Source organism: Pelophylax lessonae, assembly GCF_965119305.1.
Source record: "Pelophylax lessonae genome assembly, chromosome: 2".
Lineage (NCBI taxonomy): Eukaryota > Metazoa > Chordata > Amphibia > Anura > Ranidae > Pelophylax > Pelophylax lessonae.
Genome location: NC_138769.1, coordinates 566,604,502 through 566,616,681, shown reverse-complemented (window position 1 = coordinate 566,616,681; position 12,180 = coordinate 566,604,502). Strand labels below are relative to the sequence as shown.

The window sequence follows — 12,180 nt, the reverse complement described above, 5'->3', positions numbered from 1 at the left end:
AGTGCTGCTGAACTGTTCTAAACCTGCAAGAAGCTTCACAGATACAATCAGTGACTGGCACAGAAATCTCCCGTCACTAATAAATTCTTTGTGGCTTATACACATCACACATGATCTACTGAAGAGAAGCTCAGATAAGTTATTGATGATTTCCTGTGCCATATACTGACTGCTGGTATATGTGAAGATCACTGCAGGTTCTGTTGCACAGGGCAATGTAATAAACCATATCTGGCCTTTTTTATCTTTCTTTCATTGACGGACACAGCTTCAGATCTTCTTGACCGATGGGTTTATGTTGCCCCCTACAGGAGTAGGACACTAGGCAGAAAAAGATTTGACTACGCCTAAAGGGCAGTCCCAGGGGGTATACTCCCACTTGCTGCTATAGGACTTACATTTTTTTTTGCCTAGTTAGGAATAAGGACCTAGTTCCTTGCTGGTATCTCTGGTCCTGGCATTTTTTCCTTTTAAAACTGAATCTTTTTATTTTATTATTTTCTGTTCCTGTGAGAATTACAATCAATTTGATTCCTGTGAGAACTACAATCAATTGTTAGACTGGGTGTCGGACTGGATATTCTATCAGGGATCCTCAAACTACGGCCCTCCAGCTGTTGCGGAACTGCACATCCCATGAGGCATTGTAAAACTCTGACATTCACAGACATGACAAGGCATGATGGGAATTGTAGTTCCTGAACAACTGGAGGGCCTTAGTTTGAAGACCCTTGTTCTAGATCCTTACGTTTTTTTGGGAGGAATGGTCATGGCGGGGGTCTACTGCTGGGTCCCCCCCTTGCTGTTCATATGTACTGTGTATATCGGCAGCCATGTTTGTGTAGTCCGGCGGCCATTTTCTTATAGTTTCCCATTTCTTTCGCAGGCGGCCATGTTCTTGAAGTCTGTGGAGCAGTGAAGTGGCGGTGGTCCTCTAGTGGTAGTTCACTTCCTCCTTCTCTCTGATCGCCGCATGACGTGCAGCCTGACATTCTGCATCCGAGTAGGGGGTGGTGAGCCCCTGTGGGGGTTAAACAATTCTCTCTTTCCGCTATAGCGGTTTTGGTGCGCTGGGACTTGTAGTGCTGCTGGTGCAGCAGTGGTTTGGTTCTTTTCACAACAATGTTTGCACTTTTTGCTGGCTGTCCCCAGGTTAACCCATGGAGACCCTGGAGCAGGTGTCACCACCTGACTCTCTCTCATAGGCGGCAGACCCTGTGGGGTCCCAGTCCGCTTTGTCTGCTATGACGGCGGTCCTGCAGTCACTGGTGTCCAAAGTAGAAATGGCCCTTCAAAATGGGACGAGTAAAAAGTTTCCTCCGCCTTCACCTGCATCCTCTGCTTCCTCAGATTTTGAGGTAGGATTGGCCGACGCGGACTCAAGTCACCCTACTGGGTCTGCGTCTACGCACCCTGAGTGCTCTGATAGGATGAATCCTCCTCCACTATTCGCGCATGAAAAAGCGCTGGTGGATGCGTTATTTTGTATCAGTGCTGGAAACTTTAAAATTGGAGGACGCAGCTACTGCTGAGTCGGCTGCAACGGACCAGTTCGGTACCTGCAGAACTTCCAAGGCGGCAAAGGTATTACCGCCTATTTCAACAATATTGTCACAACTCAGTGGGGTTCCCCCAAACACAATATCGGGGGTCCCTAGATGTTTTGCTAGAAGGTATCCTTTTGCAGAGTCCCTGTTAAAGAAACTGACAGTACCACCTGTGGTGGACTCGCAGGTTTCCAGGTTAAATAAAACCACCCTTCTTCTGGTGGAGGACTCTCTGTCCTTTGAGGACCCTTTTGACAAGGGACCTGAATCTCTGGTCTGATACCTGTTTACCATGGCTGGTTCTATTCTGTGGCCAGTTTTCACCATAACCTTGGTTTCCTCGACCTTGATGGAATGGGCTAAGCTCCTGCGCCAGGATTTGGAGGGGGACAACCTCCTGACCTGGCAGATCAGTTGGTCCAGAGGTTGCAATACATCTGTGATGCCTCTCTGGATGCGGCTCCCCTAGTCTGCAAGGTGTCCGTGACAGCGGTGACTCTTCGCCACATGATATGGTTGAAATACTGGTCTGCGGACCAGGCTTCCAAGAAGGTATTGACGGATCTCCCTTTTGTAGGAGACCGCTTGTTTGGAGCTTCCATGGAGGAGATCAATAAAGGTCTTACTGGAGCTAAGAGTACTCTGCTTCCGCAGACTGCCAGGAGTAAAGAGGCTCTTCACGAATACGGCCCTTTCTTCTCGGCTCATAAGCAGTCGTTTCGTTCCTCGGGATTTAAGGACCAGGGATCAAAATCCACCCATAACCCAGCAGCGGGTTTCAAGAGGCTCTGGCCTGGTAAGTCAAGTACGGGCCCCTCCAGGACTGCAGACAAACCCACTTCTGCCTGAAGGGGCGCCCTCACCCGTATCTGGGGTCGGGGGATGTCTTGGCTTCTTTCCAGATATGTGGACCTCCTGGATTCAAGAAAATTGGGTCCACGAGTTGTATTGTTTCAAGATCGAGTTTCGGTCCTTATATATATTTTATGTCACGCTGTATTTGCACAACAGTATTTCAAACGCAATTTGTTTGGAAAAAGGGTCATCCCCCTGGATTTGCATGCGGGTGCTGGGCCTGATTGTGTCTACCTTCGAGGCAGTTCCGTTTGCACAGTTTCATACAAGTCCCTGCAGGGAGATTCTGTCCAAATGGAACAGGAATCTGTAGTCTCTGGACAATCAGACCTGGCTGAGCCGGATATGGGGGCTTCATTCTTTGGCGCTTCGGCCGGGCAAATCTTTCCTCTCCTTGTGTTGGGCAGTGGTCACAATGGATGCCAGCCTGTCCGGTTGGGGAGGGGTCCTCTGCAAATATTATGCTCAGGGGATCTGGACACTGGAAGAGTCCAGACTACCGATCAATGTCTTGGAAGTCTGAGCGATCAGACAGTGCTAGGAACATTGGACATCTTCAGGGATGTCCAGTGCGTTTTTAATCGGACAATGCAACAGCTGTGGCTTATGTCAGTCACCAGGGGAGCACAAGTGTCCTGGCGGCTCTGGAGGTAGCCGGCATTCTAAGGTGGGCAGAAAGGTTTGTTCCAGCCCTCTCTGCCGTACACATTTCCGGGGTGGAAAACTGGATGGTGGATTACCTCAGTCCGCTGGCATTGGACCAAGGGGAGTGGTCCCTTCATCCAGAGGTGTTTCATCAGTTGTGTCTCTATTGGGGCATCCCCGAGGTGGATCTGTTGGGTTCCCGGCTCAACAGAAAGGTGTAGAGGTCACAGGATCCTCTGGCGGTTGCCACAGATGCGCTTGTGGTCCCGTGAGGACAGTATCATCTGAATTACGACTTCCCTCCCCTCAAGCTTTTGCCAAGACTTCAACACAGGATCGAGGCAGAAGGGATTCCTGTCATCTTAGTGCCGCCCTGGTCTGGCCTCACGGGGCTTGGTACGCCTATCTTCCTTTGAAGCTTCCTCTCAGGGAGGATCTGCTGTCCCAAGGACCAATCTTGCATCCTGTTTTACAGTCGTGAGTCAGTGTTTCCAACGCTGTTAAATACAAGGAAACCTACTTCCAGGAAGATCAACAGTTGTACGTGGAAGACGTACATTGCGTGGTGTTAGTCTCTTGGGGTTCATCTTCACTCTTGTTCGGTGGCTCAGATCTTGACCTTCCTTCAATGGGGGTGGGGTTTGAGCAGAAACTAGCTTTGAGTACTATAGTCAGGTGTCAGCCTTAGCGGTCTTATTTCAACGGCCCTTGGCCACATACTCCCTGTTGCGTACATTTCTTTAGAGAGTTAGGCACTTGACACCTCCAGTGCGGTCTCTGTTGCCGCCTTGGAACCTCAATTTGCTGTTCTCAGTCCTCCTGAATCCTCTTTTTGAGAATCATCGGGAGATTCCCCTGCTTACGCTGTCCCAAAAGGTGGCCTTTTTGTGCCTTTCACCTTACTGGTGGTTCACAGTGATTAGGTGGTTCTTCGCCCCTGCCCGTCGTTCCTTCCTCAGGTTGTTTCTGATTTTCATTTGAATGAAGACATTGTGTTCCCTTCCCTGTGTCCCAGGCCAGCACATGCGAGGGAAAATTGCTTTGCATGCCTTGGATGTCAACCGGGCAATAAGGGTGTACTTGGCAGCTATGGAGTCTTTTAGGAACTCAGACTAACTATTTGTGTTCACAGACGGGCCTCGGAAAGGGTTTTCAGTTTCCTCTGTGACCATTTCCAGATTAATCAGACAGATGGTGGTTCAGGTCTATTCCATCCAGGGTCAGGTTCCTCCTTTCCCTGTCAAGGCGCATTCTACTCAGGCGCTCAGTGGCTCCTGGGCTTACCATCATCAGGTGTCAGTGACGCAGGTTTGCAAGGCAGTCTCCTGGTCATCGGTGCACACTTTCACAAAGTTCTATAAAGTGGATGTGTTGACATCTGTAGATGCTTCCTTTGGCCGCAAGGTCTTTGCAGGCTGCAGTTTAGAGGATCTGGTCCTTTTTGAGGGTGTATTGTTTTTTCAGGTGAGCTTCAGTTGTTTTGGTTGAGCTCCTGCTTACCTGGTTGGCTAGTTGTTCCCACCCCTCATCTCATGTTTAATACTGCTTTGGGACGTCCCAATGGTTAAGAAGATCAGGAGTTGTGTCCGTCAATGAACGAAAGAGAAAATGGGATTTTTAACCGTAAAATAATTTTCTCTGATGTTCCTTGACGGACACGGCATCCACGCCATTGTGGAGTTGTAATTCTTCTGATACTGCTTGCAACAAAACTGAGTACCTATAGCAGAGAGAGGGAGTATAGTATACACCCTGGGACTGCCCATAGGCTTAGTCAGACTTTTTTTTTTTTTTTTTCTGCCTAGTGTCCTACTTCTCTGTAGTGGGCAGTATAATCCAATGGTAAGACTATCAGGAGCTGTGTCCGTCAATGAACATCAGAGAAATGGATTTTACGGTAAGTCAGAAATTCTTCTTCTTTTTCTTTTTCTTTTTCTCTTTCTTTTTCTCTTTCTTTTTCTCTTTCTTTTTCTTTTTCTCTTTCTCGGAGGTCGCTCCAGTTCTCCAAGGGCATAAAGTTGAGTGGGGCTATCTTGCCCTCACTTGGCTTCCTGCCTAGCCATCAGCCGCATCGGGTCAGTTCCGGGCTTACCGGCGGGACTGGGAAACGGCGGGAGGGGGATACCTTTTTATCTGAAAGTCAGCCACCTAAGGGAAAAAACGATACCGGTATTTAGCGTTAAAATCATGACGTACATTCCCAGTTAGGCGGTTTGCAAGTGGTTTTAAATGCATGTCAAAGCACAGAATGCTGTATGTTACCACATGTTGAGTTAACTTGCATAAAAATGCATGATACTGCAATGCATTGGTCTGAAAAGGACATAAAGGCTTATCATACTTTCAAATAACTGGATTCTATTTGCCTCCCTCCCCATGCCAACTAAATCCCATTGTATTTGCCTTAGATAGGCAGTGATTGATGTGGTCTGGGAGCCTACACAATATCAGGTGGTGTTCAGTCAGAGAAGCCTTTCCTGCAGGTTGCAAATACAGTTTTTACCTTTTTGATTATGCACTCTGCACCCTGATTTTGCATATCTACTGCTTGATTCCAAACGTCTTGCCTTCCAGCACTCCTGACACTACACCAGCAACTTTCTGCTAGCCAGCATTCCCCCTCTTCCCAACCCCCATGCAAATCATCCAAATTAACACTCCACTGTTGCTCACTCATTGCAGGGACATGCAGAGAGGAGGTGAGGGTGGAGCCTGAAGTTCTTGGAATCACTTGGCGTAACATAAATGACGAGTCAGTGTGACATACACTTGTATTTTAATTGTCTGGTTTTCCTCTAAATGCGTTTCTATGTGTTTTTAAGAAAAAATATGCAACAATTCTTTTCTGGACTGTTAGGCCTGGCTGCTATGTAATAAACAGCAGCATGTTAATATTCTGCCCATTAATAAAGAAAAAAGTAAAATAAATAAAGCAGAGCTTTCACTTTATACTATCCATATACTACTGCAACCTACCTTTTGATGTTGTTGAAAAGCACATTCATAAACCATTTTCTGTATTTACAGTGAAATCGATAAAACTCTGGACAACATGTCAAACTACCGAAAAAATAAGTGGATAATTGAGGGTAAACTGCGCAGGTAACCTTGCATCATCGTTTATATACTCCTATTTAGGTTGCTGTTTTCCAGCGTTAAGGGAATACAGTTAACAGCAGGCAGCAAGACCTGTAGCAATATTTTACCAATAGAATAATGCAAAAATACACTAGTTATTTTGATAGGACTTAAAATTTAACTACAGAATGTTGTGGCACCACAACTTGTTTATTAGATGGAAGGCCGTCTATTATCTCACTACTGCAGGAAGTGGGGAAGGCCTCAGTATTCGAACATAATGTATAATTTAGGGACATCAGTTGGAGAATCATTAGTTAATAGTCTGGTCTGATATCATTTAGTATATTAGAAATGTTTTTTGGATTGTTGCATATGCTTATTTTGTTAAGGCTATTTAAAGCTGAACTTGCATATAAGGATGCTGTTTTGCCTGCCAAGGATTTGTATTTTTATCCATCCAGTCCTCAGACCTTGAAAATAAAATAGTAAATAAACTGCGCTAACAAAAGAATGATAAAACCAGAAAAGCTGTTAGCAAATCAACTGACGTGTTGTAAATAAAGTGAAGAAATTGAAAATTGCAGCGCTAAACCAAAATAACAAACATCATGTGACCATAAGTGAATACACAAATCAAATAAATGATATATAATCAAATGAAATATGAAGTGATCAAGTGTAGCCACTGAAAAAAGTTCATAAAGAGAGTCCCAGGTAGTGATGATAGGTGTACATCGATATACAAAGGTGATATTCAACCGTGCCATACAGGCTGGTATTGCTGTATACTTTCAAGACAAGGCTGGAACACCAGATATCAGGAAGGTAGCCACAGTATCACAATGGAAGCCGTAAATCTCTCACAGTTGTACATGGAGGAAGCCAGATAAGACCGACATAGTGTAAAACCGCTAGACTTTGTTATAATATAAAACCAAAAAAACACTTACAAACATCCAATGAACTTAGGCATGTAATACAGAAGTAGATGGCATGAATGGCGTTTCCTCTAAGCAGACATAATCAGCAGACATGATCATAGGATGTTGCCATGGCAACCTCCTATGATTATGTCTGCTTAGAGGAAACGCGTCCTTTCTCTCTGGAGTGTGAAGGAGTATCAGAAAGCTTAGCAGGTCATGAGTCTGCTCACTCTTTTTGTCTCCTCACCCATACCTGGTTCTTAGTATATTTACATGCAGCAACCCTGACTGGCATATAGTCCTCCAATTGAGCTCCCCCCGCCACATTTGTTCCTTCCACAGCCCTGAGTGCCTGCCTGGAGCTTTAGTGCCAGTTCACATTAGTGCGATCACAGAGATTGCATGTAATTCGGAGCGCACTGCTCCTAAATTACATGCAATCTCTGTGCGGTGCAAATTTCAGCCATACAGTTTGTATGGCTGAATTTGCACCGCAATCGCACTAAACACGTTCATCACCCTTTTTTTAATCCGCAACAGAATCGGATTACATGGTTCACACTAGTGCGATCCGATTCTGTGCGAACTTGCAGATCGCACTGCGATATGTGATCTCAACTCGGGGTGTTGTTAACTTTTAATTGACACCCCCTGCGTATCGCATATGGCAGTGCGAACTGCCAGGGGTGCTGATGCGATGCAGGAACACGCTGTACATTCGCAGCGTTCCCGCATCGCACAAATGTGAACCGGGACTTAGAAAACTTTGTAGTGTTTCTTTTAAGCATTGTTTGAAAACCTAATTTTTTTAATTTGTTTCTATTATTGAGAAGTCCTTCAATTTTGTTATTCTTGTGTTTATCTCTCTGGCCTTCAGGTTGAAGTTTGCATTAGGAAAAAAGACTGGTATGCAGGAAAACCAAGTTGGCAGCACAGAGGAGAGTCTGAGGAGGCGTAGTACTCGCACTGCTGAAGAGAATGAAGACTTAACAGAAGACAAGCCTGGGCTACTGAATACTTCTGCAGATGAAGGGGCAAGTCTCAAAGTCTATATTGCTAGTCCTCAGCATCCAGGTCTAAAAAATACATCCAGTAATTGCAAAAAAATAAATAGGCAAATAATTCCCCATTTGTCTTGTTTCATCTTTGATTATTCACTGGGAATTTGAATGCAATGGGAGCTGGTTGCTTGTAATTCATTTTCTATAAAAAGGATGGCGACTTTCTTTGCTTGCCTCCTCCTGAAATTGCAGATCTGGAAAGTCAGAAGTCCCTTTTTGAATACTTGTTCCAGGTTGGTGAATGAAACAAGATCAGAATGACAGCCGAGCAACTAGCTTTTCCTATAGAACTCTGTTCTCAGTTGTAGCCTTTCATGTTTCTTTTGCTACGGGTTTCTTTTACATATAATGTTGTTGCTTTATAATTTTGGTGCTTTAACCACTTCTGGACCAGAAGATTTTCCCCCTTAATGACCAGGCCATATTTTGCGATTCGGCACTGCATTAATAAAAGCTGTACCCAAATAAAATTGATGTCCTTTTTTTCCCCACAGATAGAGCTTTCTTTTGGTGGTATTTATTCACCTGTGTGATTTTTTTATTTTTTGCGCTATAAACCAAAAAAGAGAAACAATTCTGAAAAAAAAATATTTTTCAAATTTTGCTATATAACATTCCCAAAAAAAATGTAAAAATCTAATTTTTTTTTTACTTTTTAGGCCAATATGTTTTTTTGCTACATATTTTTGTTAAAAAAAAAAACAAATCGCAATAAGCATATTTTGATTGGTTTGCGCAAAAGTTATTGCGTCTACTAACTACGGGAAAGATTTATGTCATTTTTATTGTTTTTTTTTTTTACTAGTAATGGCAGCGATCTGCGATTTATTTTTTTTTTTTTTTTTTGCGGGACATTGCGGCGGACAGATCAGACCCCTGACTGTCATTTTTGACACTTTTGGGGGAACCAGTGACATTACTACAGTAATCAGTGCTATAAATATGCAGTTACTGTAATAATGACACTGGCAGGGAGGGGGTTAACACAGTAAGTGATCAAGGGCTTAAATGTGTACCTAGGGGTGTGTTTCTAACTGTATGGGGGCTCGGCTTGTGACATGATCACCGAGACCTGTGTTCTATATAGAAGGATCACAGGCGCTCTGTGATCATTCCAGAGAGAAGAATGGTCAGCTGTGTTTTCAACAGCTGCCCGTCCTCCTCTCTCAGCGGGTAGCGATCGCGGGTGTCGGGGCCGCCTGCCCTATGCATCGGCATCCCCGCTGCCGAGTGGGGGCAGGAGTGTGCCGCCAGCAGCGTGCGCTCGCTCCCTAGCTGCAGGCGCGCGACCAACGTATATCTACGTCAGTTCGCGCAGGAGGGCCGCCCTGCCGCAGTATTACTGCGGCGAACGGTTGGAAAGTGGTTAAAAATAACGTAACCTTTTACACTTGTGAATACCTCCTTCACATGTTACATGATAAATTGAAGCATTGCTGAATAAATAATGAGAGCTCTTTTTTTAAGAACAATTCGTTCAGTTTGTATATATTAACTAATGTTGCTTTGTATTGCAGGAGGAGGTTTCCTCAAATGCAAGTAGTCTGGATCTTGAAAGACAAATTGAGAAACTTACTAAGGTAATGTTGATCCATATTAGATAGTAAAGATACAATTTTTTGCTAGGTTATTTATCATGTTTTTCAACTTTTACTTTTGTTTTACAGCGCCAAATGTTTTTGCGAAAGAAAATTATTGGTTGCTCTCAGAGGCTTCGATGCACAAGCCTCGGGCAGGATCGGTACCGCAGGTTCTATTGGATGCTGCCACACATAGGTGGCATCTTTGTGGAAGGTTACTCAGAAAGCCCTGGTAGGTTCTGACCTATTATGTCTTGTCATTGTTTTGGAATTGTACAAAGTACTAACTTGACTTTTAAGTATTTTAAGTAAACCTGTAGTTCTGAGGAAAATAAAGCTGCTGAACCTTCCCGAATTTAAACCATAAGTGACCCTGTTAGCACCACCCAGCTTTAGAAAAGTACCGTATATACTCGAGTATAAGCCGAGTTTTTCAGCACATTTTTTTGTGCTGAAAACGTCCCCCTCGGCTTATACTCGAGTCAAGGAAAAAAATGTCCTCTCCGACGGGTTTAAGGTTTAAAAATGGCGCCGCCCGTCGCATACATGTTACCGCGCACGCGCCGCCGCCGCTCGTGTAATTTCGGCTATTGCCGGCGCCGCTCGGGAGAGGCCGGGAATAGCCGAAAGTATACGAGCGGCGGCGGCGCGTGCGCAATGACGTGTCAGCGCCGGGCGGCGCCATTTTTAAAATGAAGGCGCCTCTGGAACAGGTAAGTGAAACAGCTTCACTACCTGCCATGGGCTGCGGGCACACTACAAGGGATGCAGTGCTGCGGGCATGGTCCACATGTACCATGCCCACAGAACTGCATCTCCTGCTGTAGTATGCCCACAACCCCGGATCCTCTAGTACCATGCCAGTACCCTGCAATCTCCTGCACCATGCCAGTACCCTGCAATCTCCTGCACCATGCCAGTACATGCATTCTCCTGCACCATGCCAGTACCCTGCAATCTCCTGCACCATGCCAGTACCCTGCATTCTCCTGCACCATGCCAGTACCCTGCATTCTCCTGCACCATGCCAGTACCCTGCATTCTCCTGCACCATGCCAGTACCCTGCATTCTCCTGCACCATGCCAGTACCCTGCATTCTCCTGCACCATGCCAGTACCCTGCATTCTCCTGCACCATGCCAGTACCCTGCATTCTCCTGCACCATGCCAGTACCCTGCATTCTCCTGCACCATGCCAGTACCCTGCATTCTCCTGCACCATGCCAGTACCCTGCATTCTCCTGCACCATGCCAGTACCCTGCATTCTCCTGCACCATGCCAGTACCCTGCATTCTCCTGCACCATGCCAGTACCCTGCATTCTCCTGCACCATGCCAGTACCCTGCATTCTCCTGCACCATGCCAGTACCCTGCATTCTCCTGCACCATGCCAGTACCCTGCATTCTCCTGCACCATGCCAGTACCCTGCATTCTCCTGCACCATGCCAGTCACCCTGCATTCTCCTGCACCATGCCCGCCGCCCTGCATTCTCACCCTAGGCTTATACTCGAGTCAATGATTTTTCCCATCTTTTTGTGGTAAAAGTAGGGGTCTCGGCTTATACTCGGGTCGGCTTATACTCGAGTATATACGGTAAACTGAAAAATGTAAATGTGCTGGGTGGAAAATAGCAAAACAGTTCAGATGCAGTCACTGTTTGGATATTCTATTAGTTTTAATTGAAATCTAAATGTGTATGGCTAGCTTTAGTTTAATGCAAGGGTACAGTTAATACAAAGGTACAGTTTTAAAGTTAGTCCCTGTATTAGATCTAAGCACTACACCTTTATAAGGAACCTGTGCCCAGACTTTGCACATTAATGTATTTGCATATTTTGAGAAAATGATGCAAAGCAATTGGAACATTAAGAAAACATACTGCATCTAAACTTGGGAACAAAATGTATTGCAGGCTAAAATCTGTAGATGAGGTGGTTGCACTAGCAGTTTTTTTTTTATTTTTACTTAAAGCAGTATTAACCCAAAAGCAAACATTTTAATTATATTGAAGTTTATCAATTCTTTGATGGCTTTCATTCCTTTATTTCGTCTGGTGATCCAGCCGATATGGTGGTTGTTGTTGTTGTTACTCAACAGAACAAGCTTTCCTGCAAATGTTATGAGGCATCATCTCAGTACCGTTCTTTAGAGCTGGCAGTCGGCTTTCCGTCAGTAATGACCAATGCGGCTCGGGAGCCGCTCGATCGTTACCCCAGCGAGCAGGAGGGGACCCCCCCTCCTGCCGCCTTCCGCGCAATGTTCCCTCTAATTTTTTACTGTGCTGAGCAAATAAAAAAATTTCTGAGCGCAAACCTTTAGACTGAGCAATTTCATCAAAAATCTTTTATTGTCACAAAAAGTTTGCCAGATTTAAATAAAAGGAACAGTGTTATTACTCATATTCATAACATGTGAAGTGCACAATCCAAACAATTAAAATCAAAAATATATAATCCTTAGATATGTGTCCTTTTTAACTTGCATA

At 45.0% G+C, this 12,180-nt stretch overlaps 1 protein-coding gene across 1 annotated transcript in view; it reads left to right on the top strand.

Moving 5' to 3' along the window:
- The window catches only part of BAZ2A (bromodomain adjacent to zinc finger domain 2A), a 121,703-nt gene that overhangs the window by 68,096 nt on the left and 41,427 nt on the right, over positions 1–12,180 (top strand). The window contains exons 16-19 of the mRNA XM_082245174.1: positions 6,075–6,149; positions 7,929–8,085; positions 9,630–9,692; positions 9,780–9,924. Coding sequence (XP_082101300.1) covers positions 6,075–6,149; positions 7,929–8,085; positions 9,630–9,692; positions 9,780–9,924 — 440 coding nt within the window. The remainder of the gene's footprint in view (positions 1–6,074; positions 6,150–7,928; positions 8,086–9,629; positions 9,693–9,779; positions 9,925–12,180) is intronic.